Source organism: Oryzias latipes, chromosome 13 (genome assembly GCF_053564925.1).
Source record: "Oryzias latipes strain Hd-rR chromosome 13, Olatipes_Hd-rR_3.1".
NCBI classification, from domain to species: Eukaryota; Metazoa; Chordata; class Actinopteri; order Beloniformes; family Adrianichthyidae; genus Oryzias; species Oryzias latipes.
Window position 1 is genome coordinate 25704131 of NC_136249.1, and position 27635 is coordinate 25731765.

At 36.3% G+C, this 27635-nt stretch overlaps 3 protein-coding genes across 10 annotated transcripts in view; 2 read left to right on the forward strand and 1 right to left on the reverse strand.

Annotated features, from left to right (window-relative positions):
- dph1 (diphthamide biosynthesis 1) overlaps window positions 1-23712 on the reverse strand; it is a 53371-nt gene extending 29659 nt beyond the window's left edge. Inside the window, exons 1-3 of one of the 7 annotated variants that reach the window (XM_011482411.3) lie at window positions 23572-23712; window positions 21093-21242; window positions 12694-12757 (exon numbers count right to left, since the gene is read on the reverse strand). In XM_011482411.3, the coding sequence (XP_011480713.1) occupies window positions 12694-12757; window positions 21093-21171 (143 nt within the window). In that variant the 5' untranslated portion in view covers window positions 21172-21242; window positions 23572-23712. Of the gene's footprint in view, window positions 1-12693; window positions 12758-21092; window positions 21243-22504; window positions 23001-23571 lie in introns of those variants that run through there. The other 6 variants (XM_020708183.3, XM_011482409.4, XM_004075332.5 and 3 more) reach the window with 6 other exon arrangements.
- The window catches only part of LOC144981407 (uncharacterized), a 227076-nt gene that overhangs the window by 107196 nt on the left and 92245 nt on the right, over window positions 1-27635 (forward strand). The window lies entirely within an intron of this gene.
- Window positions 24214-27635, forward strand: part of rtn4rl1b (reticulon 4 receptor-like 1b) — a 183546-nt gene continuing 180124 nt past the window's right edge. Inside the window, exon 1 of one of the 2 annotated variants that reach the window (XM_011482412.4) lies at window positions 24214-24352. In XM_011482412.4, coding sequence (XP_011480714.1) covers window positions 24340-24352 — 13 coding nt within the window. In that variant the 5' untranslated portion in view covers window positions 24214-24339. The remainder of the gene's footprint in view (window positions 24353-27635) is intronic. The other variant, XM_078929401.1, reaches the window with a different exon arrangement.

Here is a 27635-nt window from a genome sequence, read left to right on the forward strand (position 1 = left end):
ATATTTACCTCTGGTCGTATGAATCAATTAACTAACTTTAATGTCAAGTTTTTGATTTGGTCTGCCTTGTAAAGAGAGGCGAAAACAAGCAGGTAATGTTGATTTACTGTTGTGATATGCTGCTCAAATGTTTCCACCTGCTTAAACATCAAAACTGCGGAGATATGGATGACCATTCTCCTTTTAGCTGGAACACAGAATATACCAACATGAACACTGCAGACCACACACAAGCATCTACAATGCAAAGTAGGAAACTACAGAAGAGCATTGTATCTAATCAGCTATCTTATCTGCCAGAATCATCATTATCGCTTTACCTCCACTAGGAGTGCAAAGCATATCAAGTGATTTCCAGGACCAAATTTTATGGTAATAAATGCTAAGAATCCGATTAAGAGGCGAATATAAGAGGTGTGAGTCTACTGGGATGGGGCAGAGTAATTACTGTGCGATATATAGCCTCATATCCCATGGTGAGAAGGAAAAGGGAAGAGAAATGATGGGGAGAAACAGTCTTAGGTTGTAGATGGAAGAAAGAAAGGTTTATCAGCATGCAATTTCAGCACGGGGCACACATGGTAGATGTTTTTTGTCCCAGATCTATCCTCCAGTTTTTTTTACATCTGCATACTTTACTTCTTTTTGCACAACTTTCTTCCTGTTTGCATTTGTTTGGTTTCTTTTTCCCGTTACTCTGAGTAGATGAGCATGGGTTTAGTTCCATCTCAAACCGAAATGTCATTAAGATCAAATTAAGATGTCAGAGAAGCTTAAGAACCCCAAAAGAACTCATGTTAATTACCTCTTTAGCACACATTTCAATCTGCGTGAGAAACTGGAAGACTTTCAACACAAAAGGAAAAAAAAATGTTATACAATGTTGTAGTTGTGAGCATCCAACACCACTACAGATCCACAACAAGGCAGGAGCTATTTGCACACAAATACACCAACATGCCCACACAAACACACGATGTAGATTGGTTGCCAGCTGTACCTATTGTATCACTGTTTATCAGAAGGTTAAGCACAGACAACCTATGTAAACAGCATTTGACGGCAATTAGTTATTGCTCTAGTGTGAGAGAGGAAAAAAGAAAGTGAACTTATCACCTTTTTTCCAACTTTGACAGAAATTCCTTCAGATGCCACCATAAAACAGGAGCTTTTCTGGCAAAAAATGCCTGACAGCTTAGAGTTGTTGCAGCAGATAAATGAAAATAAATAAATAAAACCTCCTCCAGCCTTTAAAACCCTCAAACAGCATACAGAGAGCCATTCTGTAGCAGGAGACACTTACCTCTGATGGAAATAACTTGACTGAATTGCATTAACCAGCTTTCACCATCTGTCTGAATAACTGTTTATTTAAAGTTGCCGTATTTCGCGGCGTGAGCCGGTTAGTGGAACTTTTCTCTGTCATTTTATTGGCTAGGTGCATTACCTTTGGCAATCATGCACTTTTTAAAGAGCTCACAGTCACAGTGAAACAATAAACAGAGAGGATTACTTTTAAAGCATTCAAGCTGTGTCCAGATAAAACAGCAACATTTTTCTATCCTAAAATAAAGAAATGGCTGTTTAATCATTTTAAATTTATATTATATTATAAGGTCATAAACAGAAGGTTTTGAAATTAACTTTGACTTTATTCCTAAATATTCAAGAAGTCATAAAATTACAAGTTTTAACTGTCGTTGGGTAAAATTTTCAGACCGGGCCAAAATGTACTGCTGATACTTTACACCAGTTGAACATGCTATAGTATTGATCTGACTTAAATACAGTACTTTATTTGTTGCATAATGCCCATTTACATCTTCTTCATTAATGTATTTTCTACTAGTGGTGTAAGGATTAATCGACTTTATTGATGAATCGATTTAGATGCCTACAATCCAACCACATCGATCTGTTTGAGGCAAGTTGTTATTGGATTAACCTACATCATTATAAAACCCTCTCACAATGAAATAAATTATACTGATATTGGAAAATACCATTTGGATTTACTGAAACCTCAAATTTCTAGTATCACAAGAAACCAAAAAAAAAATACAATTTCACATTTATATTGATATTTTTTAACTCTCTTATTGCATAGTTAGTCAGTCAAAAAGGGGAGATTTTTTTTTAATTGCCAATCCAAGAATTGTCATTAGGATTGCATTAAAACGCCCAGTGACCTATTTGCCAAGACACAACATGCAAACATGTACAAAACTTCCAAGATAACCAAACTTGAAATTACTTCCGACACAGGTCGGCGGGCGAACTTTTATGTCACATAATTCATGACTGAGTGAAAGAAAAGCTAACAACAGCCCTCATTATTTCCACAAATGAATTAAGAGAAAATGAAAAAAAAAATGTTAATAAGGAGAGAGGGAGCAAAATTCAAGTTCAGAAGATTGAATAGTATTTTCTACAGAGAAGTAAAAAAAAAAAAAAAAAAAAGAAAATCTAGTTGAAGTCAAAGACAGAAAAGGGAAGAAAAGGTCTGGCACTACGTTGATTTTCAAAAGGACAAATGAGGGTAAAAACAGAGAAAAAGACAAACCTGCCAATCGGGTTTGTAAAAATCACCAGAAATGATAGCTATAATCTGCCTTTTGCTGCAGATAAAATGGAAAAGATCATAGCTGGTCCCATTCTAAAATAAATCTGACAAGTGGCTCTGAGCAGCAGAATTAAATGACCTCCATTCCCCCACATGCAATCTATAAATTCCACTTGATGTCCCTTTCTTTGCTCTTTACTTCCTCTCTTTGGCTTTTTCCATTTTCAATTTTCCACAGAAATTTTGAGTTCCTTGTTTTGACAGAGGTAAAAATAAAAAAATAAAAAGGGACGAGAAAAACATGACAGTCAACCAGCAGTCATTGAATACCTGCCAGGAATGAACAAACGGAAAGAACAGCAGGGCAGCAAAGCGCAAGATGACGCTCGTACAGATGTTTTCTGGGTAATACCATTAGATAATCCTTTAACTCCCCGAAAAAACAGCCTCATTACAGCTATTTCTGTATGTCATCTATTTGTCATGGCTTTGATTCAAAACACTAAGCAAATGATTATCTCAGAGAAGCACATCGTTCTTTTAAGATCAAGCACAGAACCATACAGAATAATCACAACAATATATGGCAGCAGATTTGACAAAATATGGCTGTGGTGGTGTAGAGGAAAACTCAAAACTAGGCCTCCAACCAGGAAGCTATCTGATAATTGCAAATAAAAAACAAAAAAGTGAATGCCCGGGATAAGCTCCTGCAGCCCCCTGAGCCCAAAAAGGATAAAACGGAAGAAGATGAATGAATGAATGAATGAATGAATGAATGAATGAATGAATGAATGAATGAATGAATGAATGAATGAATGAATGAATGAATGAATGAATGAAAAAAAAAAGGAGAAAAATAAATCCAGTTTGACATGATCATTATCAGGCCTGTGAGAACAAAAAAACAGGGATCAGGATAAGTACAGAGTACATAAAACAAGATAAGAACTACTTTGTTGCCACAAACACAAAGAGTGGCTAAAGGCAGCAGTGACTATGTGAAAATATGACTATATCGCCCTTTTGGCTTTAACGGTCTAATAAAGTTCACTTGGACATCGCAGAAAGGTAAAGTAAGGGTGAAGTAGGTAAGACGCAGGCGGGTCGTCCAGATTTTTGATTTTTTTTTCATTCCTGCTGCGGACTCCTGAAGGTTCCCATTAGTGCTGTTCACATGATAACTGCGTGCAATTTACATTAGCTTTAGGAGTTCTTCCTGATATACTTACCATACCCAACACAATTGTACGTTGCATTTCACATATCAGTTAAGATTTGTTTAGATTACGACTAAGTGTAAAATTGGTTTAAAAATACACAAGACAGTACGATAATACACTGCTGTTTACAAGTAAAATTATTGCTTTTTCTTTACATGGGCTTAAATGTTCACTGAATAAGTATATACTGCTTGATTCATATTCAGTTCAAAAGATTTTCTTTTGTGATATGAACATAAAATATTCATTCACAAAATATTAAATAGAAGATATATTTTAGTTTCACATCTTTACATAAGAGGAAAAACCAAACTGAACCCTATTTCATCAGGTCTGCTGTTCTTGAAGCAAGAATCAATCTCTCCAAGGAGCATATTTTTTTCCTCTTCTATGTCTTTTCTACCTTTCTTACATTATTAGGTCCTTTTTGTTTTTGAGTTTTACAGATTGGCTGTCTAACCTGTCACTTTTTTTTGTTTTTTGTTTTGTTTTGTTAGTGGATTGACCATCAGCCATAGCACTTCTGGTAATATAGATATATTTACAATAGACCATGGGTGTCCCGTCCAATCCAAAAGAGACGTTCCTACTAGTGCATGTATGTCCCTGACCTACCCATTACTGATCACCTGTATCAGGAGTTCCACCATTAAGAAGTACTGAGGTTAGGGGTGATAAAGAAATGGATCAAGAGCCCTTGAGGCTCTATACACTATAGCTGGAACCTCTTAACCACCAGAAACGATGTGCTGTCTAGTGTCTTGCCTAAGAACACTTTGACTCATGGGTGGGCAGGGTGGGAACTGAGCCTGCAATCTTCCAATCAGAGGTTGACCGCTCTACCTCTGCACAACAGCCGTGCATGCAGGATGTCAAAAAGCACAACTCCACGATACGAACAGACAGCGTGAGAAGTTAAACTCTTTTAAATGTTTTCATGTTTAACTTAATTGCACTTTAATTCATTTTTCTCATTTGGACACTGAGACTTAAAATAAATATAACCTCCCCACCCCAAAAAAAATTAAATATTTAAATCCAACACAATTCAAGCCATGTCAGCTCTTTTAAAATCTAAAACTTTTCACATAAAAGTCACCTCCTGAAAAAGAACTATTAAGACTCTTTCCCTGCAGCAACCCATGAGGTCACATCCATCCAGAGCTTCATTCATTGGCCTTAAGGTTTTCCTCCATCATTAGTGGCTTGGCTCCCCGAAGTCCTTTGAAACCTGCTTTTTCTCTCTTCCTGTTTCCCAGTTTTTGACTCCGTTCCTCTCTTCCTATGCTCCCTGTTATAAATGTTCTCAACTGCTATCTGTCATCTGCCTGACAGACAGATCTAAAAATAAATAAATAAACAAACTACCACTTTGTTGGGTGTGGACGTGAAAAACTTGCATTAGCATCTTCAGGATATAGTAAACATGTCTGAGTTGAAACATCTCAACATATTTAACATACAACTTCTATTGTTTAATTAAATATTGCAGCCACGCAGAATTTTCAGACCAAATAGGAGGCCATAGAGTAAAACCTCAATGTTTTCATTTAATTTCTGCTTTCAACAAACATTTTGCTGATTGTAAATCTTCTGACCACTCTAGCATTGTTGACTGAGTTAAAGTTAGAGGTTATTTTCAAAGCTTCCAGATAAACATTCCTTTCCACATTGCATGTGGTGACTTTGATGAGCAAACACCCTCACTTTCCATAGAAATGAGCCGGGCCTTTTCCATCCCAAAACTTAAATAACAATCCTTAGTCAGAAATTCATTTCAAAAGAAGAAATGTACCATTAGCATCAAGTGCTCTTTTTTTTTTACATTCACTAGTTTGAGTCTGTAGATTAATCACCAATTCCTTCAAGCAAACAGTCATTAATAATAATCTGCCATTATTGTATTTTATATAGTTTATTCAAAGTTACAGAGAGACGTGACCGTACACTTTAATCTATGTGGGAATCAATTGTGCTTTTTATGACAGTCATGGCAATATCAAAGGTGTTATCTTCCAAGACATCGTATTACACAATGCTGCACCCGTCAGGTTTTCAAATTTGCCACAGCGATGGAATTTGCTAGCAATAGTGAAGCCAGTGGAAATTTAGCTGGCTTTCCAGCTGTTTTCTCCAAGATATGTGCATCAGTGCGAGGATAGTTAATTAACTTAAATGAAATCATCAAACAACTTAAAGAAAACAACAGCAAGGGTGTAAGTGTCATGACAAATTCAAAATGCAAAAAGTTGGACAAATTTCAAAGTAGTAAAATTGGGTAGAAAGGAAAATAAGACACTGAACAAACTGTTTCCATCCATGAACATGTTCGGCATGGAGTGATGGGCAAAAGGTTTGACTTTGCTACTTAGTCGTTTTGCCTTCAGGTTGTGTCTGTCTTTTCAGAAAATGTCATAAAGCAGCAGAAGAACTTTGCTGATGCTGACAGGTTTCTCCTGCTTTTTTTTTTTTTTTTTTGGTGGTCACTGAGCTTTTGCTACAGCACTTTCAGTTGGGCAGCGAGAACATGGTTGACAGCCAAGATAATTAGGCAGCATGGTTTCTATGGGTGAACATGGGGTTCCTGTCATGTGAAAAATAAAGAACATCCCTGCTCAGTTCGGAGCCTTTACATATGAGGAAGTCAGAGTTTGAAAAGAATGCACCCTCTTGGACTGACAAGTTCTAAAAATCAGACATTAATAAATCTTGATAAACAACAAAACAAATCTGGTTTCAGCTTGTGTTTAAAGATTTAACAAAACGACATTTCTGATTGACTTCAAATTGGTTGGAAATAGTTTTAGAGCCTCTATTTCATTATTGAGCAGCATCATTTACTCCTCTGAGAACATCAACTATAATTTCTCTTCTTTCTCAACCATTAGCTGTAAATTGGTGTGTCAAATATATTTGGTATGTTATGCCCATCTAATTGTTAATGTGTTTTGGTTGTTTTGTCTTTCTTTGAAGCGTCGATAGTAAATCTATGGTAGAATATAACAATCTGAAAATTCCTGAGAATGAGACAAAAAAACAACAACAACAAAAATAACAAACGTTTTTTTGATTCACATAAATAGACACAACTTTCTCACAGCTACATATGGAAAATAGCAACTTTTTAAGGTTTGGACGAATACCCAAGCACATATTTACAAAAATGTACTCATTTAAACAAGCTGGTACACATGCACATACATGCACACACATGCACCATTCACTCCTTTATGCCAGGCCTGCTGCTATCGCTCAGCTGTGCTGTGGGCGCCCTAAAGACTGTGACTATGCGAAGGAAAAAAAGAAGGCGTTGGAGGCTCCTTCAAGGCTCCTTACTAATGCTAGATTTGACATTTACCCTGCAAGGCTGTGGGCTGTGGCTGTTGCTCTCTCAAAAATGATTCAACATCCTCTGCCAAATGGAATCCATACTTTTGGATTGAGACAGTTGTGATCTATAGATGTTCAGAGACATCGCGCACATTTGTACTGAGCTTTACCAGCCAATTCGACTTATCCCAATTTCCATCTGACCTGCTTGGGATATTTATTGGACACAATTTCAACAAAAAACCTTGTGTGAGTCCTGTTTTTAAGGATTTTAGGATTCCCCAAATTTTCTTTTCTGGAATTTGTTCCTACCCTATAACAAAAGGTAAACATTTTAAAGGGTGTATTTATACACATTCTACATTATACACGATAAAAACAACATAGTGCTTCTAATGCATCTTAATATTTATACAGAATGAAAAATTATTTGATATGAAGCATTCAAGTAAGGACACCAAAGATGAATACTTCTCCATGTTAATTGAATCAAGTGGCCATTTCTATGGGTTTATAATGAAAATGCTGGCACCTAGTGAGTCGTCTGATTGATTTGTTTATGCTCCACCAGAAACTGCTGCCTCTGGTATAAGAACCAGTATTAGAACCACTATTTAAAATTTCATCTACCTTAGCTTTCTACCTACGTCAGTGGCTACTAAGTTACTAGAACCACATGCTGCATCATTGCAGTGTTTCTATACCTTGGTCTCAAGTCTGACTAAATTTAGAGAGGCAAAGGCAAGAAAGGCATCTATCTAAATTTAGAGGGTTGGGTCAAGAAAGGCATCTATCATAAGTCCTGAGCCTAATTGCAAGTGTGAATTGTAGGATGATTTGCAGTTGCAACTCCTGAAACGTGAAAGAAAAAAATTGTGAATATGGCTCAAGATTCTTTTGCATATAATGGTGTATATTTCTACGAATGTCGTATTTTTTGGGAGATCACAGAAGCAGATGAATTGTGAGGGGATTTAGCATGAACTTTTACACCAAATGCTCTCCCTGACACGTCCGGACTTTTACTGTACCTATGATAGAAACCGATCTATTCATTACAAATCCAGTGCCATTTCTACCAAGGAGAAGAAATAATTTCAACATATAAAACGGTAAAGTGCTAAATGGAATATACTTGTATAGCACTTTTCTATCTTCATTGAAGGCCCAAAGCACCTTACAATCACGGTCCCATTCACACACACTGATGGAGGCTCAGCTGCAGAACACTGGCACCAGCCCTCCACTAGAGGCAAGATGGGGCTCAGTGTCTTGCCCTAGGACAATTCGACATATGGAGAGGTAAGGCGGGAATCAAATCTGCAATCTTTCGATCAGAGGTCAAAATCGCCAAAGCAAACAGTGCAGGCAGTCCATTTTCCGATGATTCTCAACGAGATCCTGCTAGATATTAGCACCATTTTCACTCATCAGCCATAGTTCACAGATTCACAGAACCATTTGGGTAATGGTTTTGGGTAAACCATGATGACAGTTTTAATATATTTCTAATTACTCCATTGTTAGTGTAAGTCTTTGTATGAAAATTGCAGTGGCTTAAAAATGGGTTGTTTAACTACTTATCATTAATATGATCTTGTGTTGCAACAATTTTATTTACACTGGATTGCTTCTTGAACAGTGATAGTGGAAAAAAGAAAAAAAAAGCTTAAAAATAAGTATTTTATGTAAAATTTTAACAACACTTTGGGACAACATTTAAATACCAAAGGACGAAAATAAACCTTTAAAAATGTGAATTAGCATAGTGTTACCTTTTTTTATTAGCAATTCATAAGTTACTTTGATTTCTACATTTGTTGCAGTTGTTTATTTGTCAAAACACTTTGAAGCATGTTGATTAATGTTCAAAAGCCATACAAACTCTTGATTTGCGGAGTTACAAATGCTTAACTAAAGAAGGAAGGAAAAACTGGCTTTCACCTTGATTACTAGAGTGAATTGCAACATTTAAAAAAGGTGTCTCCAAAAGGAAAGGATAACACTTTGCCTAGAAAAATCCATACGTGTCAATAGTGCGCTTTTTGGCCAAAGGGCATTAACTCCAGCATGCTGATAATTTAGAGCAGCTTGTCCTCATTAAGACTTAGCAGTCCATCCCACTGAAGCTCCTTATACTGAGGGCAGCTTAGGCCTTTCATCCCCGTATTAATATGGACCTCAGCCCTGTCTCCCATGTACTGGGGCGGTAGTGATGGTGATGACAGAGCTGTCCAGCTCGTATAACCTTCCATAACCTTAAACACATGCTGGGTGCGACACAAGGTCAGCTACAAGCTGTGCCACTAGAGTGAGGTTACTATCTTTCATTTTCTATAAAGCCCATTCTTTAGTCTTATTCCACATGTATAAAGGATGGATATGCCAATTTACTGAGTTGGGATCCAGGCTACAATTTTGTTAAGGTGGTTGCCAATACTGATTTTTAAACATTATATTGTAAAACCTGGCTTTACTTGTCATGAATTGCATTTATTTTATATTTATAAAAATCTAAAACTTGGAGCTAGATACATTTATGAGTAAAATAATAAATCTATGGAAGCCGAAAGCTGCTTCTTTTGCCCGGTTCCTTGTGATAATAGCACCTATCTCATTGTCACAAGAAAACAAGTTTTCTTGACAAAAGACCAAATCCTGGGACACGCAGTAATTCCATCCTGTCCCTCTCATGCATCATTCTGTAACCATATAAAAAGCCTGACCCCCTCATCTGATCACTAATGAAACTGACAACAACTGCAGGACCACTAAAAGGCAGCCGACTGCACAACTGTAGCCGCACCAACCTTCTCCTCAAATGACGATAACTAATTTGAACTTTGCTTTTGACCGACAACATCAGCACAATCACTGCCTGAGATAAACGACAATTAAACTGATCAATTATAAATTGATCAGTTTTTCTGGTACTCAAAATTTTCTCTGACAAACTGCTTTGTTTTGCTGCAGATTGTAGAAAAATGAAAAACTGATTGTAGTAGACTGAGTTGGAGAGGGTGGCTGTTTGGTTGTAGTGGCTCTGGGTTCAGTCATTTAACTTGTTCTTGGGGGTTTGGGCTTATAGGGTGCAGTTATTGGCTGAATAAGGGAAATACAGGGAGGGGCCTGGTGCATAAGACAGAATGAAGGCATATTAGGAGTGTAGTGCCATCAATAAATCAGAAATTGACTAAAAACTTTTAGGGAGTGTTTCTGTTGTTGAGAGTTGTTGGTGTAAGCTGTATGGCGTTGGTTACGGCCTAAAGTAACCACAAAATAAAGAACTTAAAACAGATTAAATCTCAGCAGCTCAGAGCCGGAAAGGAAGAGAGGGGACCCATGCTACTGTGTATTTTTTATTATGACAAAAAAATGAGCTTTGTTGTAACACCAGAAAAAGGAAACTAGTGGCACTACTAACTTTGTATAACAAATTGACATCTAATGGGCAACCTCAAAGATGGTTGGATAGCGAATGTGTCACATGACCTATTGGTTTGGATCCAGCTAATTTGAAGCAATTTGTTTTTTCCTGCAAACAAAAATTCAAATCCTGGTCTTTTAAAAATGGGATAAATAGATGAGGAAAACAAGGCCTGGTAATTGCTGACACATCCTCTATAAAAGTTGGTGGTCGCTGGTCAATCAAGCCATGATAGCTCTGTGGTGCTTTCGAGGTTTCAGTCCAGCTTCTGGAATGAGGCTGTAAGTGTGTTTATAACGTAGCTCTTTTCACATTGGAGCGAATGCCACATGATTTAATTGTATAATTAGCCCCAAAGTGTTTCGCAATAAACTGCATTGGCTTCTATTACTTTCTTTGTAAAACAAGCTTCAGTTTCAAGGTTAAAAAGAGGCTAATTGGATAGACTCCAGTGGACATTGACCTGTATGGGCTAACCTTAAAAAGACATTTTCCATTTTTGTAATTAAGTGCATGAAAGTGGAAATTTGCCAAAGAAAATAACAAATAAAACCTAACAAATCAAGAAAAATAAATGGAATAAATTTACAAGAGCAATAGCTTTAAATAAACTAATTTTGCTTGACTTCCAGTCATATGACACTGATAACTGACAGATAATACTTGGCATAAATGATTTAATGCTTTTCTGTTTAACTTAGGTTTACCCTTGACCAGATCTCACAGCCAAACCTATTAATTCTGTTTTTATTTTGTTTTAATTCTATTAATTTTATTTTTCTTGATGACGTGTTAGTACTAACTATACCTGGTAAAAATGTTCACAAAAATAAAATTAATAAGATTATTTTATTAGTACTGTAGTATTTCATGAGTAGATGATTTATTTTATCTTAACCAGTATTATTCCAAAGATTTATGTGACCAGAAATATGTACAGTGCATCTGAAACACTATTTTTACAGGGTCTGATTATCAATCACAAGAATTTTAGGAAAAACTACAGGTGCGAAAAACAAATGCAGAAAAAAGTCGTAACTAAAGTATGTTAATTAACTCATGAGTTTATTGTGTGTTCATACCTAGAATACTTCAGGATAATCCACACCGGAATAAAGTCTTAAAGAAACTACAGTAAAATTGAATACAGCAAAACTAAAACAGCAACATTCTTGATAACTGCAAATAAAGAAACTATGTGAAAAAGGAAGACAGAGTCAATAACACATATGTTAACAATAGGGCGTTAGGGATGAATACAGTCGCAAAAGCAATTAGTTTTCTTTAATTGCTCTCATTGGAACAGGCAATGATAGACCTTTTAAATCTATAATCATGGACTGTATAGCCGTGTAGTTTGAATTTCCCAGCAGCAAACAGCTGCAGCTTCAAGCTGATAATAGAAGCTAAAACTAGAACCTATCACCATAACTTCACTCTCGACATACAACAGAACTGACAGCAAGACATTCCACCAAGAGCAAACATAGCTAATAAAGATGATGGGAGGATGAATGAAAAAAAGGCAAGGTGAGACCATATTAAAGACTAAACCAAGACTGAACCGTTACTGTTCTTATGCTAAATGAGCACGTCTTCATTGTAATATAAAGTGCATGTAATCAAGAACTAAATAATACGCAAAAACTGATGTCATCTGAGCTTCCTGATTGAAATCAAATATCCACTCAGCATGAAAAGCTTATGGCAGCTCCCAGCACTCTATTCTATATCACATCTTTCTCATAATCAGGTTTCTATTGACTTAACACAGAGAAAGCAATCTACTCTGGGAGCTTAATGATGGCAGCCATGTTCTTAGACACAAAACCAAGCGAACGGGGCTCTTTGACAAACAGACCGAATGAAGATGAAAATAAGTCACAAGCTTAAAAAAAGGAGAGGACATTCATTTAATGATAATGTTTGTTCAACAACAAAGAAAGATCTTTCTCCGTGCATGAACAGGGAAATTGTGTCTAATTTGGAACACAAAGTCATGGAAGCACAATATATATTCTAATGAGAAGAGAGTTTTCACACCAACTAAAGTTCACATGAGGATGGCTTCAACTTCACAATTATAGTACACACCCATACATACTTCTTAGTCATTTAAAAAAATAAAAACATATACGTTTCAACCTTACCTTTCAATGATGTCAGCAATGGTGCAGGCAAACATCTGTAGACCTTCTGGAAGCTGCAAAGCAACTGGAGAAGGACAACATAGCAACAAGTCAAATCACTTTTGCCACGAAAGGAATGTTTCATTTAAAAATGCATTATCCTATCACAAACCAGCTACTGTTGCTGTTTAATGCTCCTGCTTATGCAGGCTGTGACATTTCATGGTTAAGTGAAGTTTGTTATGGTTGGTGTAGGACCATTTTATCAGGTTACAAGAAAACCCCAAATCAATTACCCTACTTCCTTCTCCGTAGAGCACAGCCTGTCACTGCCGTCATGTGAAACCTCTTCATCCATCCTGCCCTGAAGTCAACCAACCAATTAACCTTCTAGGGATCTGCTGGTCCTGTTGTCATTCAGGATAGAAACTGCCTAATCTACTCATGTGACTTGAGAAACTCATCAAAAACCTCATTTAGCCCTAAATATATTGGCTTGTACCTCTTCATAAACCTGAATTGAGACAGAAGGATGCTTTCTTGTGATAAACCAAGCAGAAGGTCTAGGAAGTCCTTCCCTGGGATATCAAACAGCCTAAAACGATGACGGTTTTTGTAATAGTCTATTAAAATATGAAGAAAAAAAATGTGAGGGACCCTGCTCAGCTTTATAGAAAACAGCAGACTCAGTGTGAGGAGTCACACTGTTGCTGTTTCTTTTGTAGTTGTACTAATGGTTAAGTTAGATATTTTTTATTTTTTCCACACTTTATGATTCGTGCCGTTGTTTTCTAAGAATATGTGCTTTAATTGTGAGACAGTGATCTGGGTGAGGGTGATGTTATGATGGAGTCATTCGATCATGCTCCACCATACCACATTCCTCCATAACATGCCACCTTCCTGACAACCTGACTTCAGGTTAGGGCTAACAGTCACTGAATGAATTTGCTGATATTCTTGCTGTTAAAACGTCCCTAAGAACAATGCATGGAGAACGAGCGAGCTTCAACACTTTGGAACTAAAGTGTATCAGCTGTGGAGTCTCACATGACTATTAGCAGAATACTGCGGCATGGCCACTACAATGTTTCTTTAGTCTGCCACGGCTCAGTGGCACAGTCTAAGATATAAACAGTCTTTCTTTCATTAAACAAGAAAGGCATTAACTGAAAGTTTGGTCCATTGTCGAGTTGGTTTAAATATAATTGTGAGTATTTTTCTTTAGCTTTGCTTTTTGATAAACCTGTTTAATTCAGACAAAAAAATATAGAATTAAAATAGTTCTTTGAGTTACTTCTATGTTCAGTGCCATTTTTATCAGTTTAGTGTCATTTTTATCTGGGGTCTATGTTAGCATGTAGTCACAATGCAAAATGATGTTACAGGAGGTTTTCAAGTATATATCCAGACATGACAATTCAGGATGTGCATACAGCACTCTAAGGCTGTGGGGTAAAAAGCAGGACCGTATACCTGTTATTTGTGAGTCATTGGTTTAAAGACCAGGTCCAGGTCCCAGTCTAAGTCATGAAGATCATTTGAATAAAACGGAGGACTCCAAGTGATGGGGATCAATCAAAAAGTCAAACAAATTGAAATATTGTATATTGTTCTAATGTTCTTCAGCCAAGAGTTAAATTTGATGACAACAAAATTATGTCCTATTGACAAAGCTAAGACCATATATCAAAGTTTGGAATATGTTTTTAATTACAACCTATTTTGTTTAATTAGTAAAAAATAGAGATTAAAACAAGAATGTAAATTGTTAGGACTTAATGAAAATTGCTGATTATTCGAAGTCTAAGGGAAAACTTATTTATTTATCTATTTTATTCAAATATTTCCCGAGGTGTTAATGGAATTCCAAGTAGGGCAACGAGCAATCAAATGTGACATTTGGGAATTTTTTAAGAAGTATGTCTCTTGGTTTATACCATGAATAAATAATATGGGTTATACCATGAATCCAAGAATGTTTTAGTATACATTAATTCTGCCAAATCATCATAAAATAAACATGATTACATCTTGTTATAACGCACCACTGAAATATTAATGAAGTCAAGTGCAACTTCCCTTAGGATTAAAGGAAATAGGAAAAGATTATATGTTGAAGGAGATTAAACATAATAAAGATATGTAAAGGCAAAACATTGTATTAAATGGATTTTTGACTTAAAAAAAATGTTAGAAAATATTTCTATTTTATAGATGTTTTGCATGTAATGTCTTTAAACTATGACAAAGTATCAGGGCCACCATGAAAAAATAATAATTTACAAGAACAAAGTCGTAAAATTATGAGAGAAAGTTGCAAATTTGTGGGAATAAACTCATAAAATTAATCAGAAAAAAGCCAAATTTTATGAGAATCATCTCCTAGAATTATGAGAAAAAAGTAAATATTTTACAATAATAAAGTTAGAATTTCATGATATATAAACTGAGAATTTAAAATATCAAGATTCATTTTAGGAGGGAAACAGTTGTTGACTTCAGAAAAATATAAACTACAAAAATCCAAAACATTATTGTGTTTCAGTATGAAACTTAAGAGCATTGATTTCACAATTAAAGAAACAATATGTTTTTCAATGAGTCAACATTGACATTGTAAGAATAATTATATTGAAAAGAATTTGCAGGAATCTGGAAATCTTCAGAAGAAGATTCTTGACCCACAAGGAGTGGATGTCTGGCGGGCCGTTTATGCAATCAGCAGTGTAGTTGCAGAGGTCCAAATGCATTTTGGCACATCTTCTTCTTTCGCCTGTTACCCGGTTGGGACATAGGCCGCATACAAGAGCTCTCCAGCAGACTGGTCTTGGGCAAGTCTTTCCAGCTGTCCCCACGTTTTCCAGATGCTTTTGGGCCCTGCTTCCAGATCTCGGCGCAACATGTTCCTAGGTATCCCCCTTTTTCTTTTCCCTTGGGGATTCCATGTCATGTCAGTGCCTGCCTTGTAGTGATGGATGCAGGTTTTCGGATGTGGTAAACCCATCGCCATCGTCTTTTGGAGATGTATTCCTACTGGTTGCAGCTCTGTTCTCTCCCATAACTCTTTGTTGCTGATGACGTTGGGCCAACGGCACCATCATCAGCAACCAAGAGTTTTGGCACATAGATTTCTATAATAGACAAAAACTTTATGGCATTACTATAAATGGCTGCATTGAATGATGTAGCCGGTTCATCATGTGGATGGCTGCTTACACTAGCCTACTTTTTCGAAATAGCATGGCTTTTCCATTGTAAAATTACGACATTTTTCTCATAGTTTTATAAGTTTATACTTTTTTAAAACTTTTACATACATAAAACTGTTTGATTTTATTCTGCATCTATTTTTTTTTGTTTATTTGTTTTTAATTGTGAATGGTGGCCCTAAAACTCATATAAAATAAAATCTAAATAGTTATAAATAATATTGCAGGCAGTTTTTATAAAACTAAAAAGTTTAAAGTAAAATTTTGATTAGTTCATTTTAAATACTTTGTAAAACATATGAAGTTATCAGATATCAGATAAAACTCAGTCACTAATTGAGTTATGATTAGAAGGTCCAGTTATGTGCTGGCTGATCCACCACACGATAATGAGTTCCTTAATAACACGGATATACTTTAATTTTACAGACAGGATAGTGTCTGCTCAAGACATCGACAGTTCAATGTGAGACGACTGCCTCTCAGTCTCATACACACCGAGTGTGCCTGAGGACGAATGCTTTGTTTCAATCAAGCACGGCATTTTCTTCCAGTCAAACTCTGTCACACCTTCCTTCAATAAATCCATCAGTGTCTCGGTGGACATGTGTGGGTTGAAGCCGCTGAGTACAACACAAAAACGTTTTCACATGACTGGACAAGAAATAATTTCAAGACTTCAGAGGCAGACAACATTAAACGATAAAAGCTGGAGACGGACAAAAGGCCAGCGCAGGGTCGAGGGAGGTTGGGCGTGAGATGGAATGATGCTGGGAGGAGGAGCAGAGGACTTCTTTTTGATCAAAGGTTAAGGGATCACGCGGCCCTCAAACAGACAGTGAGACAAGTCGTTACCTGGAAAAGGGCAAGTTTATTAACAAAGAAAGGTTTCAGAGCACACCTCTTACGAGGCTGACAGAAGCAAAAAGCCTTCTCCATCCACTGGTCTCCGTAAAAGGTGAAGCAGAAGTCGGGAATGGGCCTATAGCTTTTTGAGTTCATTTTTGACTTTTCATGCAGTTTTGCTTTTAGTTTTGCGAACAAACCCAGCCAAACAAGCATTCAAGTTTAGAACATAAAAGATACATGTGTTAAATACTGTAAAGTTATTGCATGTATGAAAAAAAGGATAAGAACTTTTCTCTTCATACAAACACAAATAAATGTCTCAACTGTAAAATCCTAGATGTATGCATTAAATGTCAATAATTTGTCATCTTTCATAACAACTTTAAAGAAGCTTCAAATACAATCATGTCAATGTTAAAAAATATCATTAAAATGCAACTAAAATACTGAAAAAAGGATAAAGGGAATACCAGACATACCAAAGACAAGTTTACAACTAGGAATAGGAGAATAGTGAGTTTTATACTGAACTTGTAACATTTAAATGTAATTAATCTTCAGATGTTAAATATTTGCAATTTAAAACTAGAAACATGCATAGAAAGAAGGAAGTATAAAATGACTAATTCATTTTAATGCAGTAGATACCTTAAAAATATATATTTATTTGTTGGAATAGGGACATTTTTAAATAAATAATATGGCAAATAAGGATTAAAAATTATAATTTCAAAACGTAAGAGCATCCAACTATACTGTATGTTATTCTTTTATCTACAATTTAACTACTCTGCAAGGATCAGGGGGGTATTCCAGGAAGCATGTTTAAACTAGCCTGACTTTAAGCCTGAACCCTGGCTTAAATCCGCCTAAACTTGCTTATTCTGGGTATGTCGGTTCCAAAAGACCGGATAAGAGTTAGCGTAATTACGCTCGACTTGGTAACCCTGGGTTAATGCACGTGAACAGCAGGTATATAAAGACATTCTCAATAGATCGCCGATTTCTGGAGTCACCATGGAAACGCGTGGTGAAAAAAAAAGAAAGCGTGGGACGGAGTCTGAGGTTTTAATTACGGCGTATGAAGACTATACGTCCATTAAAAAAGTAACACGGCTGCATCAGCAAAAGAAAGAGTTTCTGCTTGTAGTAGAAGTACAGACAAAGTAAACGCACGAGTTTCTGATCTTGTTTCCATTTTCCTTGTGATGCATATATATATAACTTATCCAATTTTGCCAACTTAAAGGAAATACTTCTAATTTTTTACGTCTATATAACTCAATAATTGTTTATACAACTCAAATTTGATATAACTTAATTATTTGCTTCAGTTAAGATAAATCATTTTTTTGTTAAGTCAGTTTAAAAATAACGTGCAGTTTTCAGACAGTTATTTTACTTTCATTTAAATTAATTCAATCAAGTAGGTGTAACTTTTGGTGCTGCTGTTAGATCGGCACCGCAAGGGATTGTGGGATACCATTTCCTTTGCCTGTCTGGACGGATTTTGGTTTAAGTGTGTTACTGTGTTATGCCATGTTTTGCTGAGTTGTTTAGTCCTACTGTGCATGTCTCTGCACCATGAGGGAGAGTGAAGGAGAGGATGATGAGTTTATATAGCACCGCTACAAGTTTTAATTGAAATTACAATGACGGAAAATGCTTTAATGCATTTGTGCACATTGTACATTTTTTCCCGTTCTTTTTATGTTTATAAAAATGAGCATATCTGCCGGCTCAAACTTAGACATATGAGAGATCAAGAAATATAATTGATTAAGATGGAAAAAATATTAATTGAATTGGAGTAATATGACATTTAGTTAGATAAGTACGTAAATTTGAGTTGTATAAACAATTATTGAGTTTTATAGACGTAAGAAATTAGGTTGATTAAATTTAACTCAATTATTTGTTACCAATAGAAGTATTTAATTTAAGTTGGCAAAATTGGATAAGTTAATATGCGTCACAAGGAAAATGGAAACAAGATCAGAAACTTGTGCGTTTACTTTGTCTGTTCTTCTACTACAAGCAGAAACTTTTTTTTTTGATGATGCAGCCGTGTTACTTTTTTGATGGACGTATAATCTTCATACGCCGTCATTAAAATCTCAGACTCCGTCTCACCGAAGTATAGCGCTCTCTTTTTTTCTCCACGCATTTCCATGGTGACTCCAGAAATCGGCGATCCATTGAGAATGTCTTTATGTACTTGACATTCTCGTGCATTAACCCAGGGTTACCAAGTTGAGCGTAATTACGCCAACTCATATCCGGTCTTTTGGAACCGACATACCCAGAGTAAGCAAGTTCAGGCGGATTTCAGCCAGAGTTCAGGCTTAAAGTCAGTCTAGTTTAAACATGTTTCCTGGAATACCCCCCAGGTCGACTCTCCAGGAAAAGTTAGCGACAAATTGGTGCAAATATGGAGCTAAGATTGATCTATTAGGCTTTGATAAAATAGTATAGAAAAAAGAATTATTAAAAATCATCCGAATATTTCAATACTACAAAAAAATAGTTCATTTTTAAGTCATGTAGACTTCCTGGCATGCCATCTGTCCATTTGTACTCGAGGCAGAAAAGAACAGAAGGACGACATGTTTTTACATTTTATTTATCATGGATGATTGTCTTTTTGGGGCTTTTTTTACTCTTAAACTGACAGCATTTGTACCAACACAAACATTAAACAGCAATCTCTCCTTTAGCTGTTCACTTCAACTCACAGAACTTTATTTTTAACAACTTTTTCTTCTGAAATCATTTATTTTTTTTATCAGACTGTTGACTTTATTAAAAAAAAAAAAAAAAAAATCAACCTTAATCCCAAAATATTTTGACTTGAAGTCCTAAGACAGTTTATTTTTTTCTAAAGTGATACTAAATTACATTATATGGAATGGATATGTGATCCCTATGGAGGATAATGAAATTTAGACTTAAAAAAAAAACATTTTAAAATCTTTATATGTCTGTGAACACATGTGAGACCAGCCCAAGCATTTCTAGAGGTTGGCACACCTGCTGATGATTAGTTCATCAGGGGCTGATAATTAGCAGCATCTGGTTGCAATTAACCCTGTTAAGTCGTCTAAATGCAGTAAAAAGCTATAAATAAAGTATTATCCTTTTTTCAAATTGGCATGTTGCTTTTTTTGTTGTTGCATAAACACCCGCTCTTAATGTGCTGCTCAGTTTATGTACGTTTAAAAACCAAACATTAGGCTGAAATAGTGGATAGTTACATTCGGTGCTTACTTTGGGTCAGTATTGATTTATTAAAACTTTGCCACACCAGGTCTTTTGGGATTTTTGTTGTTTTTCTATCAACTTGAAATGAAATAAAAATAAACGCAAACTAAGTATTTAAGTTGATGTTAACTTTTAAAAACCTCCTGCATTTAAAAATGTATAAAGTATAACTTCCTCATCTAAGAGAAATCTGTTCTTGTTGATGAGAGTTCTTTTACATTCTAATGACAACTAAAAGTTATGCCAAAATAATACATCCATTTCTTTAGAAACACTGAAAAAAGAACTGTATGCGTAGATTGTTAAAAAAAAGAAGAGTTGGAGCACTAACACTTTGATTTAGGGTAGGGGTGGGCAACGCCAGGCGTCAAGAGCTCATGTGTCTGTACAACGTGAAACTAGGTTGCAGGAACTAGATATTAATTTTATTTAGAACTTTTTCCAAGCAAGACATGCACTGGTCATTTAACATCTGCCATTAAATAATTTAGCATATAACAGTAGTCTGGACGCATATGCAACATCTGGACTTTTTTGGGCCATCGCAGCTTTTGCTTGTTGACTTGCTTGGAGGCCTTTTTTTAGCATTACACTGGCACCAGCATACTTTATAAATAACTTTACTCATCTTTATCATTCTTCTTCATGCAACAGAAGCTGTCACTTTTATAAGAAACAAGGTCCTTGGTTTGAGTTCACTGGTCAATGTTTATTTTTAAACTTTTCTTGTTTGAAACAAGTCAACTATTGTCTTTCTCCATTTTCTCATTCAGCTAAGGCGCATTTTCATAGACAATAGTACAGTAAAGCACCAGACTGTGTAATACACAATAGAGATGTTTTTTTCAAAGAAATGATTGATTTGTTTCAGCCCAGGTCTATCTGCATTTACATTTTTTTATGTCAAGATGGTACTGAGAACAACGGGTATAGATGTAGCACCTAAGGAAACAACAATATGCAAAGATCAAAGATTACCTGCAATAAAAGACCACCAAAGCTTTCCTGTGCATCTCTTTGCATTCCAGCACCATTAACTTGTATTTTAGCTTTCCCAAACCATCCCGCTTCAGTAGAACTAAACAGATCAGAACTCACCTCTTTTAGCGTTTGCCTGTCTCACGCGCCAAACTGTCTTGTGGATCTCAAAGTTATAATTTGAAGGCAGGGCTTTCATAGCGTCTTGTAGCTCAGGATCTTGGAGGATGTCATTAGGGATTTGATTTGCTACCCGTCGAGGGCCTCTGGCTAGAGAGAAAATGAAAATACTTAGAAGAGGACAACCTTACCAATACAAGGATTTAACACTAAATATGATATTCTTTCAAAAGCACCAAGATCCATTATAAGGTTTGGAAAACAGAGTAAGAACAATTTACAATAATTGAATCCTAACAGTGTTATATTTTACATAATAATGTTAACCTCTCTTACTTTTGACAGCAGCACATACGTCCCTTTCAAAATAAAATCCACCCTGTGTCAAATAAGGTCCTCCTGCTGGAGCAGATTTACTTGAATTTACAATGAAATAAGTCAAGCATAGCATTTAGTATCACCATGGCTTTCATGTTTGTTTGTTTGTTTGTTTGTCTTTTATTTATCCAGGGAGGTTGATTGACCTGTGTTTGCATCCACAATACAACAGAGCAGAACTAGACAATGTTGTGCAGCAAAAAGATGACACTTTGTACTTTAAACTTATTCTTACAGTAGAATAAATGTTTTACCATTATTCTGCTTAATTATCTGACATGTTAAAAATCTAAACAGCAATCACAAAACTTAATTTACTAAAACAAATGACCCTCAGGTTGCAGACCCCTGCCCCAAGAGAACAGTTCCTAGACCTTGGTTCTCAGATCCTCCATACTGCATGTTTACAATCACATCTGATTCACATCTGCAGTATGGAAGCGATTCGCTTCTTCCCTTCCATACTGCAACAGCCTTCAAGTTCCAAGCATATAAGTGTCTAAGCAGAAGAACACAGATGTGTTCAGGACCAGAAACAAGAGATACTCTATCTGATATAATTTAAGTTCTCTTAAGTGATTAGATCATCAGTGAACACGTTATCAGACGAAAGGAAGTGTGTTTTATTTTGTCAATTAACTAAAGTAAGTCATTTTCAACAAACCTACACGTTTGTTTTTTAATGAATATAGGTAATACAAGTGTGGATGTCCAACTATTAATTTATATAATACATCCAACTGTGGAGGTGTTTAGTATTTTATGCTTAATTATATTCACGAGGTACGTCTGTGATTTGACTTAGGACTTAATCGTCGCATTATTCATTTTAAAATCAGTTCAGCGATGGTTAAATAAATCCCAAATAGCTCAACTGTGTTTTTAAAACTTATTATGGGGACTCCAGACAGCACATGCTACACGTGTTTGTTAGCATTTCCGCCATCTGAGCTACAACAAGCACGAGCTCCTAAGCTAACTACAACAGCGCATTTATCGAGGTCCTTTTTAAAAAAGCGATTAGCTTAATTTACCTGATGTCTTTTTAACAGGGGCAACCTGTATTTCACCCGAGGACGCTGCCATGTTTTGGATGTAACGAAGGGGAAGGCGAAAGCAATCGATTGAGGAGGAAAGGCATGACGAGAGGAGCACCGATGCAGTCGATGGCTCTGAGCGAGCCAGATGTGGGTTGACATGTGATTGAAGCATCATTTTTTTATCTTTATTAGTCTTTTAAAACCTTTTATGAAGCATTTAAGTTTCTTTGGGAAACATATGAAATTAGTTTATGTGTGCACGCATTATATAACATGTAGAAAATATGTAGATATTATTCCATCAGTAAACAAGATGCAGAATTTATAATCACTTGTTGCACCATGCCATCTGATCTTTTTGCAAGCATTTGTAAAATAATTTCCCCTGCAGGTATTGTTAATTCTTTGTTACTTCTTACATACCTGTATACCATATTCACTTATTCTAAACGTTTTATTTTTTTAAATAATCAGATGAAGAACACATTCCGAATTAGATCAATGAAACTAAATGAGATTTGTCTTTTTGTGGTAACACAATTTACACCTAATGATAATGTTTTGATGTATTAAAAATGTGTAAATATGATATTAAGCAAATAAAAAAATCTAAAGGTTATCTTAATTTCCATTCTAGACTATTTACAAAGGAGATAGATGCATTGACAGTGCATATGGTCATGATCTTGATCTTATGAACATAAAAAGATGAAAAAGTATTTCTTTGGCAAAGGTTTAGGCCAAAGAATGAAAAAAAGCTGTAAACATGGATGATTGAGTGAAAAGAATTTTACTGATGCAAGGGTAAATTACCTTGTTACCATATTCTATTAAAAACAGCAGATATGTAATAAATATTAAAACTACACTTAAAAATGGACAACAGCGATAACTATTGCACATGCATTGTAATATAGTATGTTTGAGCTACAGTAGCATCTTTCTTATTTAGTTAAAAAAATATATCTAAACAAAATATGAAAATAATCCTATAATATTCATAAAGAAAAAGCCTACACTGTCCCATTTGAAATTCGTCCTTTAAAATGCACTATGGAGACCTGAAGGAAACGGCGCACAGTGAGTGTGTTTGTTGGGGTGGCGCAGACACAGCTTTTAAGAGGGACGGAGCTCCATGCTTCCCGCCCGGTGGAGGGTTCAGACGTCCTCCTTGCACTTTTCCCTCCCTGCGCGCACCAGGCATCGGATAACGCGGACAGTTCCTCACTGATAAGACAGACAAACTGGAAAAAAGGAGACTTTCATTAAACCAGGATCTTTGCAAATAGGGGGTTTAAAGAGTCAGCGGCTGGAAATGAATCCCAAGAACAGAATCTGCGTAAGTCAGAGCTCGATCAGACATCCTCTGACTCACTGACAGATGAATGGCCACTTGGATGTAAAGATCTGTTTTCTTCGGAGTCTGTCTGCAGCCTGAACTGATCTGAAGCCTGCGCGGTCATGTGGGTCTGAACGGCTTCCAGCGGTTGTGCTTGTGGGTCCGCCCAGCACGGACAGAGTTTGGCTCTGGTCGGATAAAGAGGATCGTTCCTGTCCCGTTTTCTGCGCCTCATCAGACTTTTGGACCACCGGAGAGATTGTTTCCGTTTGTCTTTGGGTGTTCATGACAGCCGCGCAGCTCTGCCTTTTCAACTCATCCCGAGAGGAGCGCGTGAACATTCAGAGGAGCGACTGGTGACTGACATCTGCGCAAAGACGCGCGGATCTCCAAATCAACTTCCAAAGTAAAGCGCGCAAGTTTTACGCCTGGAATATATGAATAGATGATTCGCGCAGGACACAGGAAGACGCACACTTAGACCTACACAATGTTCAAAAGGGGTGAGTGAATCTATCCCTACTAGGTTCATTTTCCCTCTACAGGATTACGAGGCATAAAGCGGATTGTGCGCTGCTTTAATTTGTCTACTGCATGCCCTCTTCACTGTTCCAAACAGATGTTGAGACATGACTCGTTTCTAATGAACCACAGTGCCCTGCAGATGTGTTATTATCCAGGCGATGCGCCATTTAAGGCGCATCTTTCATTTGCCCGACACAGGCAGCAGGTCTGTGGGGATGAAATATTCATCTTTGTAAGGATACACGGGGATGTCTGCGTGATATTAATACAGCTGATGCCGCACTGCAGTTTATGAGTTGTGCACAGGTCACAAGGCTATCTCTGTGAGAGATGTGGTCTGCTGAACTATTATTTGTTGTTTCCTATGGATTCATTAAAGTGTGATGGAGCACAGCATATGATGCATGGTTACTTAATACCTTTAGTGTCCTCTGTTTATGAATGGTACTCATCTTTAGATATTCACCGAAACAGACTCGTTTGCTGTTTCTTTTCCTCCGGAAGCTTCTCTTTTCTTTTACTCTAGTCTTTAATTGGCTTTAGATCTGGATAACTGTCTGCACAGTGGGGAGAGGAGGACCTCTAATGAGAATGAATTACAGTCCTGCATGATCCCACTGTGCTATTATGACAGACCAGAATAATAGTGGAATTAAACTGTTTCTCATTTTTCTGTGTTCACTGCACATCCCTGAGAGACCAGCAGCCCTTGACTCCAGTCCAGAAGCTACATTTTGCTTTATATGATAGCATGTCAGGAAAGTAAAACTATTGGCTGGCTTTTTCATTTTATTTTATTTTTTTTGGGATTGTTTCTAAATTAAACAAGAGTCAGATTTGATATTACACAAGAAAAGGCAACATCCTTGTTGGAGGTCACAGAAAAACACCCACAAGTCACTTTGTGTTTGTGTTTATCTAGCCTGTCTTGTGGAAAACCATCTTTTTAGAGCATGTTTGTTTCTGCCATGTACCCTGAAGGCAGACACGTTTTCTTTGCTGCCATAAGATCAATTTTTGTTGTTTCAACAGCTGAAATATGCATTGATGCCTTTTTAAAGCAGCATCAACTTTGGGGAAAGGCTTCAAATCTACACTTACATTTTGATGACTTAAAATCAACATGAACTTATTTAGACTATGAGATTCTTTACACATTTAGATTTTTTTTTTAATATTGAAGTTGTAGCAAATTTTTCAGTTTTGGGCCACACTAAACACTCAAAGGAATAACACAAAATCAACAATCGTCAGTGAAAAGCCTGTCCACAGTCAGCATTCGTTTTTTGCTCCAGCTGATGGCTAAATAGAGAAGTGGAAGGTGCAGAGGTCATTTGCATCCAACAATTTTGTAATCCAAACATGCCCTGTCTTTGCTTGGGTGCGATCTTTTTGTATCTGGATCAGTTTTCTTAGCTCTCCCCAGTGCCGGGCAGAAAAATCACTTAATTCGAGATGAATGACTTCAAAGCACACATTTCGCAAGTCTGCCAAAGCTCAGTTTTCAAACATGTCTGAGTCTAAAATGGTGAGAAAAAATGCGTCAGCTTTGGCAGGAGCTGTTCTTTAGTGAATCCTTTTTTTTTTTTGCACCTAAAACAAAAACAAAACATTTAAGTGAACCTAACAGAGGGAGGGACACTGCAATTGCTATAACAGATGCATTCATAAACAAATAAAACATTCCCACCTCCACATAAACAGGTTATATCTGGATGATTATCCCTATTCATGGGATTTCTTCACACTTTGTAAGCATTTTATTTTGTGTGATTGATTGTTGTTGCAAAGTATGATCAGTGACAGTTTACGGCAATTCCTTAATATTGCTGTATTATTTGATCTTGGGTCCTCGTTTCTAATTAAAGTTTCATTTGTGATTCTCCCTTTTCTGCCTTTCTTTTAAACGGTTAATAATGGAGCACGCCTGCTTTTGGACGTCTGTGAATTTACCCAGGCATGCGAGCACACATCACTCCACCTCTGTCTTTCCTTCTACGCCCGTGTTTTCACCAACTCTGTTTCCCTCAGAAGCAGTCAGCCACAGAGACGGCACATGGAAAGGTTTGTCAGAGCAGCTCTGAGACTATGGGGCAAGATGTCCTCACTGCATTTCCTCTCTTTTGGCAGTGCTAAAATTGATGTTAAATGATATCCTGGTTTGTTGGATGAGACTAATTTAAGATTTAGTTTGTGGAGGCACCTAGTCAATCATTTTAAATGCATCTCTTGACCTATTCACTAAGACCTGCAGGGCTTCAAACTATTAAAACTTTTTTAGGTTGTTGGGTGAGTTTCTGTTCCTGTCATCGAAGCATGCTAATTCAATTAGTATAAAAGTATGATATGGAATTCAGTAAAAAGCTACTGTTTTGACATTTTATTGTTTTTAGCACATAAAAATAGAATTGGTCAAGAAACGTTTAAACTTATAAAATAGTCATAACCAGATTGCTTGTAAATGTATTATTCTGTGAAAATAACAAAAGAATAAAAAATCACATGACTTTAGTTGAAGTGAGACTCTAAAGTAAGATTAAAAACAAATGAGGTAGCAGGTGTTGTGTAGATAATGTTGGTTCTGCAAAGCGTATCTGAAATGTAGGATGGCCCTGAAATGCCAATTTACATCAACAAATCACACAACACAAAAACATGTAAAAAAAAAAAAAAAAAAAAAAAAGCAGAAAAAATATTTACATTTTAAAAGTCAAAACAAAATTGCAGAAACCAAAGTTAACGAAAGAAAAGCATTTCAAAACAAAACAAAAATCCATAAATCAAATAAAAATGTTAAAAAATGAAACTAAATAAGAAACTGGAAAAGGTATTCTGGGACATCAGTGACTGGATGATGTTTGAGAAGAGGGAAAGCTTTGCCCAAGTTGTGGTACAGAGTTGATTGAGCAATCGCCAACTTTTGCAGAGGCTGTGGCCAGAAGCTTAAAGAGATATCTTCTGTCAGAAGAGATTGCTATCACAAATAACTTCTGGATGAAAAGGTCAGCAAACCTAATCATCCAATGAGTGAGGTCTGATAATGCCTCTCTTGTACAGTTTCTTAGTTAAAAAGGGTATTTTGATATATGCTTTACTTTGGCTTTAATACAGCGCAGATTCTAGATTTTTAATATTTCATTTGGTAGTAAGAAGCAACATATAAAAAGCTTTGATTTTTGTACATTATGTGTGACGTCAAACTTTGTCAGCTATAAATTAGTCTGATATACTAAAACAGGGCCATAATTTACTGAAGTTTTA